Source organism: Pseudopodoces humilis, chromosome 5, assembly GCF_049639895.1.
Source record: "Pseudopodoces humilis isolate 2021_Gansu_Grassland_sample_001 chromosome 5, ASM4963989v1, whole genome shotgun sequence".
Classification (NCBI taxonomy): domain Eukaryota; kingdom Metazoa; phylum Chordata; class Aves; order Passeriformes; family Paridae; genus Pseudopodoces; species Pseudopodoces humilis.
The window spans coordinates 25,068,831-25,086,980 of record NC_142204.1 but is presented as its reverse complement, the minus strand read 5'-3'; the positions used below and the strand labels follow the sequence as shown (position 1 = coordinate 25,086,980).

Here is an 18,150-nt window from a genome sequence, read left to right as displayed (position 1 = left end):
GTCCGGCCCCGCCCCAGGCTGTAGCTCCGTCCCCTGGCACTGTCGCGCAGTGACGGGGCGGCCCGGTAGGTGCGGGGCGGCCGCGCATGCGCCCGGAGAGTGTCACCCCTTCCTCCCCGTCTGTCACCTCACGGCTGGTGCCGCTGTGCCGGGGACCGGCACCGGGGCCGCCCTTTTCTTCTGTTCCCCTCCGTCTCCCGGAGGGAAGGGCCGTTCAACCTTGTCCGCAAGGGCTCCGGCTGCCGCCTGGCGGCCGCGCCCACACCCCCATGGAGGAGCCGCTGGCGCTGCACCCCGTGAAGCTCTATGTGTACGACCTGTCCAAGGGCATGGCCCGGCGCCTCAGCCCCCTCATGCTGGGTAAGAGCACAGCGGGGGCACCGGGGCCGCCCCGACCACCGCCTGCTGGGGTTCGCGTTCCGCAACCGACCGCCGCGGTCCGGCTTTGCCGCACCGGGAAACGGGGCCGAAGTCGCCGTCTCCTGCCCCGGGGATGGCGATCCCCGCCCGGTTTCGTTCTCCTGAGGGAGCGGCCCGCCGGGGCAGGTTCTCTGAGGGCGCACCGGGCGGCGGCGGTGTCCGGCGGGCGCAGCACGGCTTGGGATGTGCAGGGCTGGCACGGGGGCCCGGGGCTTGGGAACACAGCGGGGTTTGGCTGCAGGATTCCTGACTCCGCTGTCTTCGGGACGAGCTTTGTCAGTGCGGCAGATCCAGCGGCTCTAGGTCCAGCCTTTTCTTCCCCAGCCGCCCGCTGCCGCTGCGCGGAAGGAATTTACTGACGGCAGCTTAAAAGTGTTCCTTGGCCCCTTAGGTGAGGGACAGCTCGGCTCCCGACTCCCCGGCTGCTGCGGCGCCGCGGCCCGAAGGCTGAGCTGAAGAAAGGCGCCTGCTGTTTACAAGGTTACTGAGTTCGAACGGCTCCATGTTGTGCCGAGGCCGGGCTGGGCTGGTGATGTGCAGCCATCTGCCCTCTCCTTCAGAGAGTTTGTAGGAGTCTGCTGTATGTCTCGTCGAGATTGTGTGCGTTTCCAACCGAACCTGAAGCTTGGGATGGAAAGGAAACAGGTTTTGCTTGACGTTTTGGAAGCATGAATTAGGAATGCAACAAGATAGTGTTTTATACCTGTTACGAGTAGATCCTGGCCCGTGTCAGACCAGCAGTCTGTGTGGGATGAGACTTCTCAACAGGCTTGAGTGTCTGAACAGATGGCTCTGTGTAATCTTGTTTTACAGTTTGTTGGCATTCACTTTGCTCATCTGCCCTATGAGGAGATTCTGTGATTTCCCGCAAGCTTAAAATGAAAGTCCAAACAGTTCTTAGTATGAGGTTTCATGCAGGTCAATGATAAGTTTGTAAAGTTGAGAAGAAAATAGTACAGAGATCATGTGTATTGTGTTCTGTTATCCAGAGAGCAGCAACCACTTTGGGAGATGTGTGTTTCCTGCACTGGATAACCTCAAAACTTTTTATGTGGTCAGAGTTGCTTCTGTTGTAGCCCTTAGGGAAGTAGCTTTTCACCTGTCAGGTGAAATAGCCATATTTTATCATGTGCTAAGAGTTATAAATCTTGAGACTACCTGGGTGCATGATTTACCTGTGCTTGAGTTGAGTAGAATTTAACCACTCTTATTTCAAAGTGTTGGTCCAAGCAAAGACTGTAATAGAGATAGATTGCCACTATAATTATCTCCGTGCCAGTCTTCACGTAGATCAAGCAAAGGCTTTTTAGCTCCCTTCTCACCTACAAAGTCAGTTTTGGGATCTTGTAGCTTTCTGAATTTCCACATAAAAACACATAGTCCATGACTTCATTTTTAATGCTTTCTAATCTATTCAAACAACAACTTGAAAACTTTGTGCTTGTGATACTGTTTGGTGGTAAAGTTCTGGGAGTTTGAGCAGTGAAAAGGAAAGCTTAAAAACCTGAACACTTCTGGGTAGTAGGGGAAGTGCTACTCGCTAGTACTGCCTGGTAACTGAGTTCAGATGTGTTCATGGAACGTGGCCAGCTAGGCCCGCGTGGTCACAGTGACAATACAGACTGCAGAACATTTGAGATTGTGTGGATCCAGTGACATGATTGTTCATAAAACAAATCATTCTTTCTTTCTTCCTTCCTTTAAGTTGTGTCTTCTGTGCATTCACACTCAGCTCTGTTCCAGATGATTTTGGAAACCTCCCCAAAAGCCAAGTGATCAAGAGAATACTCCTCTTACATCATACACAGACCTTTTTTTCCTTAAAGAACAACAAAAAAACTCTTGCTATTTCTCTGTATATCAACTTTCAGATGGTCGATATCAATTATTTCCTTAGTGATGTTCATAAACTGTAGGTCATTGGGGAAAGTCATAGAAATTAAAGAAGGCATTTCTTAAAGGATTTACACTTGGCATCTCTACTTTCAGTATTCTTTTCATCAATGCCAAATTTGAAACAGTGCTTTTGCTTTGAGTGATAATTCTGTAGTATCGCCTAAATTGAAGTACCTTGTTTTAGAAAGAAAAAAATAAATACAGTAATTGATTGTGCTAAAATCAATTTTTGTCAGGCTTGAAAACAGCAGCTCAGGTCCCCTTGCCAGAGGGGGATGAGTCCTGTCTTATGAGACTGCTCGCTGTGAGAGCATCACTGCACTGTGTCTTCTGTTGTGCTAATAGGGTCCAGAGGTATTGTGGACTATGTCAGCACAGCCTTCAGGGATCAGCTCTCACTACTAAATGTTATACTGACTTTTTCCAGTATCAGTTCTCTTGTTGTTGTTTAATGATGAATCTGGAAGGGAGAGATGTTTAGCACAGTTCATAGCAGGCTTTAGTGACTTAGTCTTGTCCCTTGGGCAGTCTTTGTTTTTTGTGGCAAATTTACTCTTTTTCTACCCAGACTGCTTTTATTATTCTTAATTTTCTGTAAGCTTCCTGTAATTTAGTGAATATTTCTGTTCTGAAGTATATATGATGAAAAACTGTAGTTCAATTGCCTTTGGTATCAGAAGGAGCACATTTAATTTTTATATTGCTCTACACTGCATCTTCTCAATAGCTACTCTTGGTCCTCTCCCCCCATGACTCAGTCCATGACTACATTTGTTTGTTCAACTATGTGATATAAGAAATGTTGACCTCAATTCAGTAAGATTCCTGTTGCCAAGACAGAAAACATAATCCACCTGATTCTGTGGAGGGTAAAGAGGAGAAGGGAATAGTTCAGCTTGCAGTGCAGATTTTGAAATAGATGTCCAAAGGCAGAGAAGTCTTTAAGAAGATTAAAATCCTATTGCATCATTGGCTTAAAGAAAAACGTCTAGCACCTCTCAAAGTTCTCCTGTCCTGTAACTGAGGTTACTGCTTTTGTGATTCACAGAGTGAGCTGGAAGCTTGGTTAACCACAACAACTTTGGCTCCATGTAGTATAAACTGAGTGGACTGGGAGTATGTTTTGGTTGAAATTTTTAAGTGGTGCATTCAGCTGTAGGGACTTAATGGCCCAGAGGGAATTGGAGCGAAAGGTAACTGCTGAAAGAACGTGCCTTCTGCTTGGTTCCATTTTCCCAGGCCAGCACATTTCTCTGCTTCTCCTCCATCTGTTCTGAACAGTGTTAAATTGCTTCAGCATGATATTCTATCAGCTTTGCTCCCAGCATTTGCTGAGGATTTCATGAAAATCATGTGCGTTACCCTCCCCCAATATAGCCTACTTCTGTCTCTCTAGGCACCTCAAGGAGAAGGGAATTGAAGCAGGCTCCTCCCTCTCCGTTAAGATGGGTTTTTTTGCTTTGGTTGAGCACCCCTGGGTAGCATATAGAAGAAAGTGCTTGACTATGTGCTTGCCTAATTAGAGTAATTTTCTATTCAAAAAAGGCAGGAATCTTAATGAGTTGTCCTAGGGAAATTACAACAATATGCAAAGCAGTGCACTGCTAGAAATACCCATGTTGGTTGACCAAATTGTATTACTTCTGATTCCACAGGAGAACAGTTCACTACTTTTTTTTTTTTAGAGTCTTTTATGGCTTTCTGGGGCTTACATATCCATTGCAGAGATATATTGTTAAAGATACCGAGCTTCCTATAATTTCTTAACAACTCAAAAGCAGGCGTAGATCTTGCACTGAGGGTTGGATGTCCTGAACTCCAAATGGGGTAAACTGAGTACCCATCTGCACAGACCGTTCCTTCCCTTATGTCTCAGAACTCTTCTGCCCTTCAGTATAATAATTTGAATTAATATACAAGTGCCACTTTCATTTGATATTTGAAATGCACAGGAATAATCAACATTGTTTGGCCCTCAAGATTAATAAATTACTGTGATGAAAAGAAAACTGGTGAGTGTCTAATGGCCCTTGTGCTTGGCCTTCCAGACAAATCTAAACATTGAAGTAATCCCATTCAATTGTATTCTAAAATTATATGGGCTTCCTTCTTCTTTCAGAATCTCCCCATATCCAAACAATTACAGTCACCTGAGTTGATTTTACAAGAAGCTAGTCTAACTACTTCATTCTCCATGTTCCTGTGACTAAGATGAGGGTCCTGGAATTGTTTATGTTCTATTTTTCTCATAGGTTTCTGTCTCATGTAAACACCATTAAAGTATTTGAGCTATGAACATTATAAAGAAAATAAAACAGCAAATATAAAAACTTGCTTACTTGCTAGATGCTAGTCTGCCTTATTGAAACAAATTGAATCTTTGAGATGCTTAAGCGCACTGATTTGTGCTGAACTGGCATCTTCCCCCAGGTTCTAGTGAGTGTTTTCAGGAAAGAGCCACAGAAGCACGTCAATAAGGGAAAAATAAAAAAGTATAAAAACAAAACCATGCTCAAGCAAATAAACAGTCAAAAGACATAGTGATCTTGTTTCCAAAGACAGGCTATCTATCCCCCTAAACTCTCACAAATGTAACATAGTAGCTGTTCATGTCCATATTCACAGTCTGTGGGGGGAAAAAAAGGTACCTTGACTTGCATTAGCTTGGAACGGATGCAGATCAAACCAAGCTGATTTGCTTCACATTTTCTTTAGGCTGAGCTGGCACGTAGGCAATTTCTCTGGGAGAGTTGATACCTGATAGCGTGGCCATATGCATTCAAGGTTGTGTGATTAAATGTGTATATCTAAATTTGCACCAACCTTTTCTGTTCAAGAGCCTCCTGACCCTTGAAATATTTAACCTAGTTAGCATTATGATGTTTCGCTGTTTCACCTGGATCACAGAAGAGGTAAGGTTGGAAGGAACCACAGTGGGTTATCTGGTCCAATCTCCCTGCACAAGCAGGGTCATCCCAGGCACATTGCACAAGATTGTGTCCAGATGGTTCTTGAATATCTTCAGTGAGAGAAACTCCACAGCCTCTCTGGGCAATTATTCCAGTGTGTCATCACCTGTATAGTAAAGAAGTTCTCATGTCCAGATGGCTCTTCCTGTGCCTCAGTTTCTGCCCATTGCCTCATCCTATTGCTTGTCACCACTGAGAAGAGCCTGGATCCATCCTCTTGATATCCTCCCTTCAGATACAATAAGTGCCCAAAAGAACTGCATTATGAGCATGTGCATCCTCTGAATTAGCTTTACTGTAGGTATTGAGTCAAAGGTAATGCCTGCAATTTAATGCTGCAAAGGGTTTTTCAGCTCCAGTGGAAATTACTGGAGAGTCAGACTTCTCTATACAGTAATGGACAGCCTCAGGTCATGAGTAAATGTCTTGGTTTTGCTGGCAGTAGCAACACACAGTTCTACCCACATTGCAGTGACCACAGGAGTTGGGAGTGTTGGGCAAGGAGTGGAAGAACAGGAAGCATGATATCTGCCAGTATCCTGGATAGTGTTTGCAATCCCTTCTTACAGTCCACTCAATTAACTATGGGATGTGAGCTTTATTGCAGTATAGGATTATTTGGGGAGGTTCATGGCAAGCTTGAGCTTCTGTTTTTTAAGCTGGACAGTGCTGCCAGAAGCAGCTTTATTGGAAAGTGTTGCTGCAAGGCCCGGATACAACTTCTGTCTTAACACTCATAGCAATGCTGTCGCCTTGCTTGGTCATGCTGTTGGGGCATTTGTGTGTATCAAGCCTTCAGAGGCTCTGGGCAAAATATTTTGTGTATAGTGGTCAATGTCAGGCAGAGGGCAAAACATAACTCGGTGCAGGCTGCCCTGATTGCTCTACCTGAGCTTATCAGGCTTGGCAGTGGTGGTGAGCTGTCACCTGTTCTGTGCAGTGTCTGAGTCTGGGAGAAAGGGCAAGAAGAGTCATAGAGCAGGATTCCCATCAGAGCAAAACTCAGGAGGAAGATGATTATCTGTGAAGGTCTGTACGTAACCTCTTACATGACAAACAAGCAACACAGATTCTTGCTGAGCAGCAGGAAAGGCAGCTGCCTGAGTTCCTCAGAAACTGGTGGCCATTGATTTATTTGTCTGTGGCTCAGTTTGAGTTGAAATAACAACAGCCAACCTGTGAAGCTGGGGTACTGTAGTAGCTTACCAAAAGTTCTTAACTTAAAGTTCTTAAAGTCTTGGTTGTCTCTGACTGATGCATACATGGCCAATAATGGCAGGTTTCTTAGGCTTGGGATTCCCCCAGCAGAGTTGTCATCAAAGACTCTTACCTCTGACCAAACACAGTCCAGCACAGGAAGAAAGGGATTATATTTTGTCTGTAGCAGGCTGGAGAGCTACCAGAGATGCCTTATTGTCAGCAGTGCTGCAGATCTGATGTATGTTTTCCACAATGCCAGCTTGGTTAATGACTTCTAGGAGCCAAGGAAAAATAGTGGGTCTGCAGCTTCATTAAGATTTTCAAATCAGTGTTGGCACAAACTGGGTGAGCTGAGCAGCCACAGACAGACCTGCCTTGTGAAGATAGGCAGCTTTGCTTGCCAAAAGCTGTTCTGTTGTTGCCCTGACAGTTGCTGCCTTTGGACTGCTACAGACTTCATGTGTAGCAGTAAAGATTGGACTGCAGTCCAAAGCAAAGTCCAATTCCAGAATTCTGCTTGGGTTTTGTACATACAACCAGATAACTACTTTGGTGAAAAGGGACCTCTAGAAGTCCTGTTCAAGGTAGAGCAAACAAGAGCAAATTCTTCAGAGCCCAGGACAGCAGAGTTCTAAGTGTCTTCAAGGATTGAAATCCCACATGCTCTCTGGATTCCTGCCCCAATGTTTGACCATCTTCATGATAAATGTTTTCGCTGCTTCCTATTGAATTGTGAATTTCCCATTTTCCAGCTAGCACCTGTTGCCTTTCACTGTGCATATCTGAGTAGAGCAAGGATCCCCTTTCATCCATACCTGTTGGGTATTTGTAGACAGGAAAACAGACTCTTCGCTTTCTCTTCTTGAGGATGAACACAGGTTCTCTAATCTCTTCTTCAGTACAGTAACTGCTCCAGCCTAGTACATCAGTGTATTTTGTACTGTGGTGATAGTAAAGTGGACACAGCACTCCAGATGTGGTCTCAGAAGTGTCAAACTGGAGGACAGAGTCACCTCCCTTGAATTGCAGGCTGCAACCTTGCTAGAGCAGCACATTATGTAGCCTTTGCTGCAATGATCTTTTCAGGTAGGTGTTGCGATTGCACAAGCAGGTCCTGGCAGCATCTGTGACATTGTCAATATCTACTGTAGCTCTTGCACCTTCCTACAGAATCTAGGTACAAAGTGGCAACTCTCTGGAAAGTCTTTCATTATTGTTTGCTGCAGGTGTGTGAGAAAGTAAATATTAAAATGTTCTCTTTCAATTTAGCATGCAAAGAGCAGGCACAATTCTAATATGTGCTACCTTTGAAATGGTTTGTTTCTCTGGTCTGAAACATAAAGTTCAAGTTTCTAGTGAAAAATTTATTTATTGTGAGCAAATGTGTAATAATTTGTTAACAGATACACAGAACGCTAACTGGGCAAAGCCAAAGGGTAAAGCCAACCAGAGGCCAGTGCCACCTGTGGTGCTGAGCCTCCAGGGCCAATGGGTGCTGGCAGCTCCAGAGTGCAAGGTGAAACCTCTGATGGGGAGATGTGGAACAAGGGCCAAAGGATGACGAAGCACAACAGTGGGACATTTTAAAGGACCAGCAGATGCTTCTGAGATACTGCAACAATGTCATTACTGCCATTCTCTTTTGGCCTTCATCCTACTCCAAGCCTACGTTTCTCTGCAATGGATTGACAGGGAATGTGGTTGCTGCCTGGCTGTGTTCCATGGGAGTGACAGATCTGTCCACCTGCTTCAAAACTACATGTGCTCCCTTCAGATGATGTCTCTATTGTCACAACAGCCTTTTCCCTGTCTCTGCTCTTCCATGACTCTCATCTGAAGCAGGTACTTATTTTGCTTCAGACTTGAGTGTAAAAAAAATGTGTTCGTGATTGCTTTTTCTTGTGGCAAAGGAGTACTCAGTCTAGTGCTTGGGTTCAAGAGAATACCAAATATTGGCATGCATGTAGTTTTTCTGTTCTAAATCTGCTTTCTGGGAGTTATGCTCCCTGTTCAGGAAATAAAGTTATAACACATCTCCCACAGCATCCACTGGCACCCTACAAGCTCCCAAAGGAAGGGTACCAGGGACCAAGACTTTAGGTTATGAAAAATAAAATAAGCCTAGAGCCATAAAAGCTGGTGACCTTTTTGAAAGAGGTTTAATCTTGAGATCCTGCCATGAACAGAAGAGAGGTTTAGGTCTCCTGCTTCTAGGAAACTGGAAACACATTTTGAAAGGGACCTTTTCTTTGAGACACAATTATATTATCGGTGTAGTGGTGCCTGAAGCAAGTCTTTGCTTCTGTGTTCTGCAAAACACACAGCTTGGTAACTATAAATTTCAGTGCTGCACTTTTCTACCTCAGCTCCCACTTAAACTAATTTTTAAGGGCAGGGAGAGGGAGGGAAAGGAGGAAATTATGGAATACATTATAGAGGCTACCACCACTGGTCATGTGTTTGTCAGACCTCTCATCAGTTACTGAAAACGAGAACTGAATAATACACTCTGCTGGCTAGCAGCCTGTAGTTACGAAATCTGTCAAATTCAACTCTTCTGCTCCTGATTGAAGACTCTAATTTTAGGAAAATGTTTTCTTTCTTGGTCTGTAGAGAAAACACCTAAAGAAGGTAAGCACTGGCAGGATAGGATGGTATTGCTACCTCTGCCTGCCAGGAGGGAAGAAGTACAACAGTAGTGTGGATTGAGCAGTTAATTTGAAAGACATTCTGGACTTTTTAGAAGCAACTCTGGATTAAACCTTTGGTATTGCTGTCATGATAAGCATGGTTCCTAAGTGATTGACAGAACGTAGGCTGAAATCTGGAAAATACATTGCTAATAACTCTTCTTTTCTCTGCATACAGGGAAACAGCTGGATGGCATCTGGTAAGTGACTAGATTTAAACTGCATCATGTGCAATAACACTGGTGTAGGAAGTATTTTCAATATGCAATTATATATGCTTCAGATCTTAAGAATATTTTGTTGTGGAAGAGAGACCGAGAAACTTTTTGTTCCTGAATACAGACTGGCAGTAAGATGATGTTCAGTCAGGTGCTAGTAAAACCACTGTTCAAAGCCCAGTGGACCCCATGGAAAAGGGTGTTGTTAGTAGTTGTGTTTTTGTGCACCTGTGTACTTTTTCAAGGGTAAAATCGTGTCCTTGTCCCAAGCACTTTGTGTTATAATTCCAGGCATCACTAAACATGAGAGTAAAAGAGTAGGTGGGAAGAAGGTATTACAGGATCAAGTCTTCTGCCATATGAGAGCAGCATCTGTATTCAGTCAAAAAAAACCTCTAATTTCCTATATTTCATACCAAGAATTTTGATACCAGATGAAGAAGGCTTGTTCGGGTTTGGGGGTTTTTTTTAGAGGCAAGAAAACTCCTAAACCCTTGTCCATCTGTTTTCCTTTCTACTGATCCATCTCCAGTGGTTGTCCTACCAGCTTCTCAGCCAGTGAGAAGTCTCTGTCAGTGTGATAGCAGGGCTAGTTCCATCTCTGAGGGCTGACCTCACCCTCAGCCCGTTAGCTGAGAGAGGCTCGTGCCTGGGCTCTTAGCTAAACCTGTTCTTTCCTAACTGCTTGCAGAATTACAGTAGGCTTGATAATCATTGCTTCCATATCCATTCATGTCCCAGCAGATCCTGTGCCCACTCACAGAAACACATTGACCTTTTCTTTCAGTTATTCCCTTCATTATGTCCTTGAGCTCATAAATTTATCAGTGATTTATGTACTAGGCTATTTACTTTTTCCTTTATTTCAACTTTTTCTTTTGTTCTCTGTGGCAGGCACACCTCCATAATAGTCCATAAGGATGAATTCTTCTATGGCAGTGGAGGAATCTCCAGCTGTGCACCTGTAAGCTAAACTTAATTTTCTAATAATTTTTTATAGAGTTACCTGATCAGAATTGCTTGTGTTACTGTCCTTTAGAAAAGCAGCAAAAGACTTCTAAATTCAGACAGATGCTGAAGCCAGCTGCTTGTCATGGTTTCCCACGGTACTGAGGGTACTGAGGGTAAAGGGAGCATGGTTTAAGCCCAACCCAGTTCAGGTTGGAGTTTGCTTCTTCTGGTACAGTCTATCTATCCAGAACACCTTCTGCAACTGCTTTGCCAGTGACACCTTGTCCAATTCTGTGTCATTAAATATTGCATGCAGACTTTTTAAGGATGAAAAAAAGCCCCAAACTATGATATTTTCTCAGACCTTTCTGTTCTTAAAGAGGTAAAATGGATGGGCCATGCTTCTAAAGCAAAATTTTGCCATATCTTAGAGCTTTCAGCCCAGAGAGCCAAATTTACCAGCTGAAATGGAAGTTGCATGTTCCTTTTCATTCTCTTGAGTGCAGAACAAGGGAGGCTAGCAGGGCTTTTTTCTTGACAAACACACCAAAAGTTCCTTCTTTTGTGCCTGGACAAACCATAATAGCTGTATTCAGTAGAATAAATTCAAAACTCAAAAAAAAATCAGCCAGATCATTTAACATTATCTTCTGGCTGTTCTTTTTTACAGGGAGGGACACTTCTTGGTCCTCCAGACACAGTTGTTGATCTGGGGAACACTGAAGTCACTGAAGAAATTTTTCTGGAATACCTTTCCTCTTTGGGGGAATCTATGTTCCGGTAAGTAACAGCTTGTACTGGTAAACTTGTATACCAAAAAGGTGCAGAGTGGAGGAAGGTGTTATGAAATCAATCCAGCTCACAACTTCTGTCCGCTTACTCTCTCATTTGGTACTCTTCAAATATGGACTGGACTGATGCACCAATAAACGCAAGGAGCTACTTTCTAGTCTGGGAAAGAAGCATTCTTCTGGGAAGTCTTTCACACAGTTTTTTGTAAAATCGAATAATGCCTGAAATGCTTTTGAGAGAATCACCAGGGAAAATTAAACCTCTCAGTAAATAGCAGTTTGCCCTGTGAGTCATAGGTAGTCACTGTAGTAAAGCTGCCAGTTTTCACTTGAGTAGAAGCAAGGTCTTGACTGTTAAAGAGTCTATTCTGCTTCTCACAAGAATAGGAAACCACAACATTTAGTGTTCTGGCTGTCTTTCAGAGTCAATAATTCCTGTGATTTCTCATTACTGCTACCGTGGTTTTAATTGAAGAAACCTGACCTCACCTATTGTCCCAAAAATGGTTGTATTAAATTCAGGAATGCAGAGAGATGTCATTTTCCACCCTGATTCAATTGAATTTGAGGGTGATTTGATGTATGTATTTTACCTGTTTGCCTTGGAATTCTTTGGGTGGGGCGAGGAAGTGCTAATGTAAGGAGATGTACAGGTGTAAGTTTTTCTGTTTGTAAGATTTACTGCTGAATCTGTTGGGTTTTGTTTCAATTTATTTTCTGTGGCACAGAGGAGAGTCTTATAACCTCTTTGAACATAACTGCAACACCTTCAGTAATGAAGTGGCACAGTTTCTGACAGGAAAAAAAATCCCTTCCTACATCACTGACCTTCCATCTGAAGTTCTTGCCACGTGAGTATGGATGCCCCTCCTCTCTGGCTGCTTCATGCTAATGCTTAAACGTTTGACAGAGCCAGCAGTACCAGTTTCTGATGGATCTGTCTGAGAACCAGCATAAGATTAAGGAGAGGATGGAATTTTCTTTGCATCAACACTTGCAACACTGTATGACAAGTGCTAACTGGCGCTGGTGTTCCAAAAGACAGGAGAAGGTTGTCATTCTGCCTTTAACTTACACTAGCTACTTTGTGATGGTCTCTTATATGTGACCAGACAAGCTTGGAAAGTTTCAGAAAACAGTGCAAGGGGTTTTTTTCCCTCTTAGACAGCCAGTATCTGTTAAAAGTCATTTCTCTAAGCACCATAATGGCAGCAGAGGTGTCAGTTTGCTTGTGAAGAGGCAGGGGAGGTACAATTTTAAAATTAATGCTGCAGTTTTGAAACTAAGATTGGGTGGAAGAGGATATGGGAAAAAAAGGAAATTAAGAATTCCTGCCTTGTAATTCAGATTTTTTTTTTAAACTCTCAGCTGGTGAGGATCCCAGTAGGATGATGTGGGCTCCATCATTTAGGTCTTACTTCTATTAACAGTGGTATAACACATCATTTGTGAGACATGTGTCTTCCACCCTGGACTCTTATCCCTTCAGATCTCTCAAAATCAGATAAAGTCTGTAACAGAGTGAGTCCTATTGAAAGATAAACCAGGTACTACAGATTGCAACAGAAATTATTCTGGGAGTGTTGAACCATTGTATTTTAAGTAAGCTAGAGGCTATTCTTTTGGCAGGTCTCAATATTGATGTACTTATGGAACACTGCAGTTGCATAATAGGGATTTTGTTTGCACACTTAAGTAGAATGAATTACTGAGAGCTGGTTTCAGACAGTATTACATTAGCAGACTAGGCATGTTAGGACTCAGAACTACCTTATATAAAATCATGTTTAAGTTTCTTAGTTATTGAAGGGTAAACTAATAGGTTAAATTATTTTGCTTTAGTTTGTACTGGAAGTCTTGTCTTCAAATTTGCTTCTAGAATGTTGGTTTGATTGAACTCTAAGAAGTGACTGTACTTCAGAGGTAAATGGGAGTTGCTGACCAAGTAAACTATTTGAGATGTTTATTTCTTTACCTTCTCAGACCTTTTGGACAAGCTTTAAGGCCCCTCCTGGACTCCATCCAGATCCAGCCACCCGGAGGAAATACCTTCAGCAGACATAATGGACAGAGCTAACAGGAGTGACCCAGTGTGCCCAGCCTCACCAGGCCTCTTCCTTTTTAAACATGAATCTACCAGATTTCTATTTTATAATTTCTCATGAGAATTAACTCTACAGAAGTTACAAGACAAGTTTTAAAATTTCCTGGGGAGAGAATTTATCAGGGTGCATGTAAGACAATGCTACCAAAAATATTGCCATAATTTCTAATAGTATTATACTAATTTATAAACGCTGTCTTGCCCAAGTAGGCTGACACTTTCTACATAACTCCTGTGCTGGTAAGTGGAAATTCATTCTGTGAGCATTCAGCGGCCCATGACACAACTTGAAGTAAATAAGGGGATGTCGTGGACATCCCTTGCAGACTTGCATGTCTTTGTCTTGTCAGTGCTTCTATTTTGGGGGTATTTGCTAAAGTCTAGCAAAAAAAGCAGAGCAGGTACTGGTAGCCTAGGAAGCGAAGGTATCCCAGGATTAGTCTGCATATTTCACTGACATTTGCTCAGGGGAAGAGCTGAACTCATCTGATTAGGATATTTGCAGTGGCACGTGTATGGGAAAGGCGAGAAAGCTGAACCATGTGTCAGTGTCACACTCAGAAGCTGAACTTCAGTGGGACTTGCTGTGGTGGGAGGGAACCTGGAGCTGAAGGTTACCAAGAGCCTTGTAATGCCAGATCTAAGAGTTATGGGAAAGAACCAGCTGAACAGAATCTCATGAGCAGAAGTGGTAGAGACAAATTTCAGGTCAAAGTAAAATGAAGTGAAATGTTTCCTTTTCTCACACATAAGCTTATCAGCATATAGACAGACATTGTTAATGCATAAGAACTATATTTTCTTGGTTTTGTTTTTTTTTTTCCTTCCAAAGCCAGAGTTACGGTACAGTAAGGCAGGAGTAGCATGGCAACTGCATGATAATACCAGTTGGACCAATTTCTGCCTTCAATATCCAACTGCAGACACAGTAGGAGTTCCAAGTTTCATTAATAGTGCTGCCCTATCCAAAGCAGTCAAGCATATCATGGCTCTCTTTAAGAGAAATAAGTGCTAGGTCTCCCCAAATGTAAAGAAAATGAGGAAGAGTAAAATTAAGCTTTTCTGTGAAACTGAGTTTCTTGGAGTACATGCAGAAGCAGTCCTGTCCTTAGATTAACCTTTGGTTATATCAATACTGCATCTTCTAGTTAAAGATTTTTAGAGCTTTGCAATTACTTGCAGTGGGAAAGAACAGGGGAATGAAAAAATAGGCACAATGTTTTCTTTTCATGCATGTATATACACTGCTTTCCTGAACAATTTTGTAGCAGTTAAATTTAGGAAGGAATATAAGAAAGACATCAGACAAACCCCAGAACAATGCTGATGCTCCTTAAATGGGGATTGCACATCCCAGATGCTGCCAACAAAGCATCTATGCAAATGTATAGCCCTTTGTCCAGTGCTTTGTTGTGAAAACTATTGCTGCAAGTTCAGTCCTGCATCTCAAACTTCCTGCACTGGAAACTTCTTACATACCTAAACGAGGTGTCTTTTATCTGCTGCGTTCTGTCTCCCAGAATAATGCAGACTGATAAATTTCCCACACTGTTACACTGTGTGGACTATAACGGTTTGTATTTTTGAGGGGCTGGAATAGAAGGAAAACTGCAATTTTTTGCAGTCACTGTCAAATACTCAGTTGTCCTGCACATTGTGGAGCCAGTGCACAGATGGGAACAGGCTATTGTCAGGCCATTCTGCTGTTTCATACTTACTTGCTCTCAGTGCACAGCAGTGGACCCTGCAGCCCAGCTGCTCCTTTTCCTTGTCATTCTCAGTTTGTGCCATCAACTTCTCCTTAAGCATTTCATTTGATAGACTTGGAGATAACTGTAGCAGTTACTACAGATGGCTTTATACAAAAGCTTTCAATCTTACCCCCTCCAAATGTCCTGTTTGCAGAAAATGGTCTATGAAAGCCCATTATGAATATCTTTTGATGATCCTGAAGGAAGGATCGGTGTTTGGTTTTGCTAAGCCATAACTTAGTTTTCCTGTCTAGTATATATGTCATCTCCATACATGTTTGAGAAGAGCAACCAGCCTTTCATCTTAATACACACATGACTGTGCCACAAAATGCTGTAGATCATGTTAGAGATCTTGGAGCTTCCTCAGTTGAGCAGGTACACTTGAGCTGACACGGTGCAGCCCAACATCCTGGTGGGCTCCTTTGGTACCTGCAAGCAGCACAGCTGTGCTTGCTTGCCTTTCAGCAAATTATTGCTTCAGGCACAGCTGCCTGTGATGGAAGCACTGGTGCCATGGTTTCTACCCCACACATTTACACAATGAAGATATGCCCTGTATATCCACAACTTTGGATGTCCTGAGCCTAGTTGCTGCTTGGCTGCCTACTTCAGGACTTGTTGCATCCTCTTGGGGCAGGAAAGAAAAGAAATACATTCACCCTGTGCATTTTGCAATCTGTGTTTTCCCCTCCTGAGCAGCCCTTTTGCAGAGATAATGCTCTTACTTTAAGGTCACTGGGTGACCTTAAAATTTCACTCAGCTGTGTGTTGTTTGCAATAGTCAAAGAGCTCTTGGGCTCAGAACCTACTTTTGTGTTTTGTGGCAAAAGAACTGTAAGAGGGAATCCTCTTTGCTTGGTCTTACTGGGTAATGAGACCCCCGTACCCTGTAGGACTGTTAGGAAACCTGTCTTCTCCAAAGATGGTTATGTGTAAATTGCAGGACTGTGCCCTCAATGTTCCACCCAGCTAAAAACAAGCTAGACTGAGAAGTGTATGTAAATGTATATAGGTGATGAACTTCAGCCAGCTAATGGACAAAGGGGCAGGGAAACTGAACTCCTGAAAGGGAACAGAACCCTCCTGCCCACACTTAATATTCTGTCTTGCATTGCTGAGGTTCCCCCCCGTGCCATTTTAAAAATGTTAATAATGTCTTTAGGCAGAAAGTGATGTTTTGGTTTACTTGTGGGTTTTTTTCTATTACAATAAAAAGAAATACAAGACATTTTTCTGATTGAATGCATGTGTCCACACAGCTGCCCAGCCAATGCATCTGACCAGAAGTCATTATCTTCGCTCTGGTCCCACCTGGGAAGTGCAGCATGAGAAATTGTCCAAGCAGTTTGTGCCAGGTGCTGCTGCTGGAAGTAGTGGTGGCAACTGCCCTTTGCTAGAGCTGGCCAAAGGCAATACTCTTACTTAAGTTTGGGAAATTTTTTCTTCTGTAAGTACCACGGTATTTAAAACCATGCTCCTGAGGCATTACACAGCTTAGATGAGGTGAGTGAAGATGTTCTGTCAGCACAGGTTTTGTTCAGCCCTTGATCATCTAAGTCTGCAAGTATGAAGTGTCTAACATCTGCTGTTGAAGAAGAGGCCTAACAGAGTTTTAATGTGGAAAAAAGTGTTTTTCTGACTGCCTTGATACTACTTCAAAGGGGGAAAAAATGAAAAAAGCAGTAGAGTAAAAAGTAGACTTCATGGCTGGGTTCTTCTGGAGCTTCAGAGTGGATATTGGGGAGGATTATGTAGCACTGCCTAAAATATCTGGCTCTGGGGAAGAAATTCACTCTGTTTGGTTCAGCCTTCTGCATGCTTATTGATGGCATCCAAAAGATAAACCACACAGTTTGCTGTTTGTGTAACAGTATCAGCACAGTACAGAAGAGGTTTTGTAACAGAAGGGGATTGTAACAGAGATGCATGATTGTGGTTATTTTGGCCTTGTTCTTCGGATGTGGTGCTGGTTTGCTACCAAGTACTAGTACTGGCCACACATAAAATACCTGTTTCCAGGTATTTTAATTTTTTTTAAAATACTTTTTGAAAATTAAATTTTTAAACTAAAAGGAAAACCTTGACCTTAATGGCGGCTGTAAACTAGTGCTCGCAGGCACTTGCCTTCTAATCTTCAAACAAAATTTCCTGCCCTTTCCTGCTGGTAACAGAGATTTTATTCCTGACAACAGCTGCTGCCTATCCGAGCAGCAATCAAGCAAATGTATCAGGAGTGGTTGGAGTGCAAAGTATTCCATAAGCGGAACAGCCACGGTGGCCCTGTTCTCAGAGCTAACCCGGCTGAGGGAGCTGCCACAGCTGTGGACAGCTGTGCACTTCAGCACAAGGCAGGTTTGTGCTCCCAGGGAAACCAAGTTGTCCCCGGTCCTCACCAGCTGGTATCAAATGGCCGCCAGGGTGCTTCCCGGGAGAGGTGTTTTGACGTGAAAGGACTCCCTAAAGCAGCAGGACAAGCTGCGAAAGCACAGCAGGCAGTTCAGGTTTCAGGAAGTTCTCCTGGGTAGAATAAACCCCATAGCAGTGCAGGAGTGTGAAAATGTGAACGCTGTCCCTTATTTTAGCAGACATCCCAGTTCTGGAATGTGCCCCGAGGTGGCACTGCTGCCTTGCAGCACAGGGATGCACCTGAGCGTGTGCAGAGCAGCTCCCGGTTTTGGACACAGTAATGTCAGTGCAAGAGGCAGGAGGGAGGTCTCTCCCACACAGGAAAGCTGCAGGTAGGAGCAGCCAGGAGACAAGTCCATGGAGCACCTTGGGCTACAGCAGAACACAGTGCTGCTACAATAGGTTTTCTAACTCCACACCTCTTCCACCCAGACATGGGAAGTGTCCTCCCTGTACCATGTCATGGTTTATGAAAAATAAAGGTTTGCATTCCTGAAATCCTGGGAGTTCACTGTGTGTTTGCCCCCACGGCTGTCCTTTGAGAGTCCTGGGCGTTGGCTCACGGCTCTGCTGTGTGGAAGAACAGTTCCTTGGCTTCTGGCATTCAAGCACTCAAATCCAGGAAGGCCACTCTACTCGCCCATCAGCATGCCATGGTAGGCACACTTGGAAGGATTCATACTCTGGAGTAAGTGTCCACACATTAACTCATGATAAATGTGTAACCACACCTCAAGTCCTAGAAATGAGC

General features: G+C 43.5%; 1 protein-coding gene across 1 annotated transcript; it reads left to right on the top strand.

Moving 5' to 3' along the window:
* Positions 1-52: 52 nt before the first annotated feature.
* Positions 53-16,221, top strand: DESI1 (desumoylating isopeptidase 1). Its single transcript, XM_005527668.3, has 6 exons — positions 53-360; positions 9,354-9,375; positions 10,288-10,357; positions 11,015-11,124; positions 11,864-11,986; positions 13,119-16,221. The coding sequence occupies exons 1-6, from the start codon at positions 87-89 to the stop codon at positions 13,210-13,212; spliced, it is 693 nt and encodes a 230-aa protein (XP_005527725.2). The 5' UTR covers positions 53-86; the 3' UTR covers positions 13,213-16,221.
* The last annotated feature ends 1,929 nt before the right edge of the window (positions 16,222-18,150 follow it).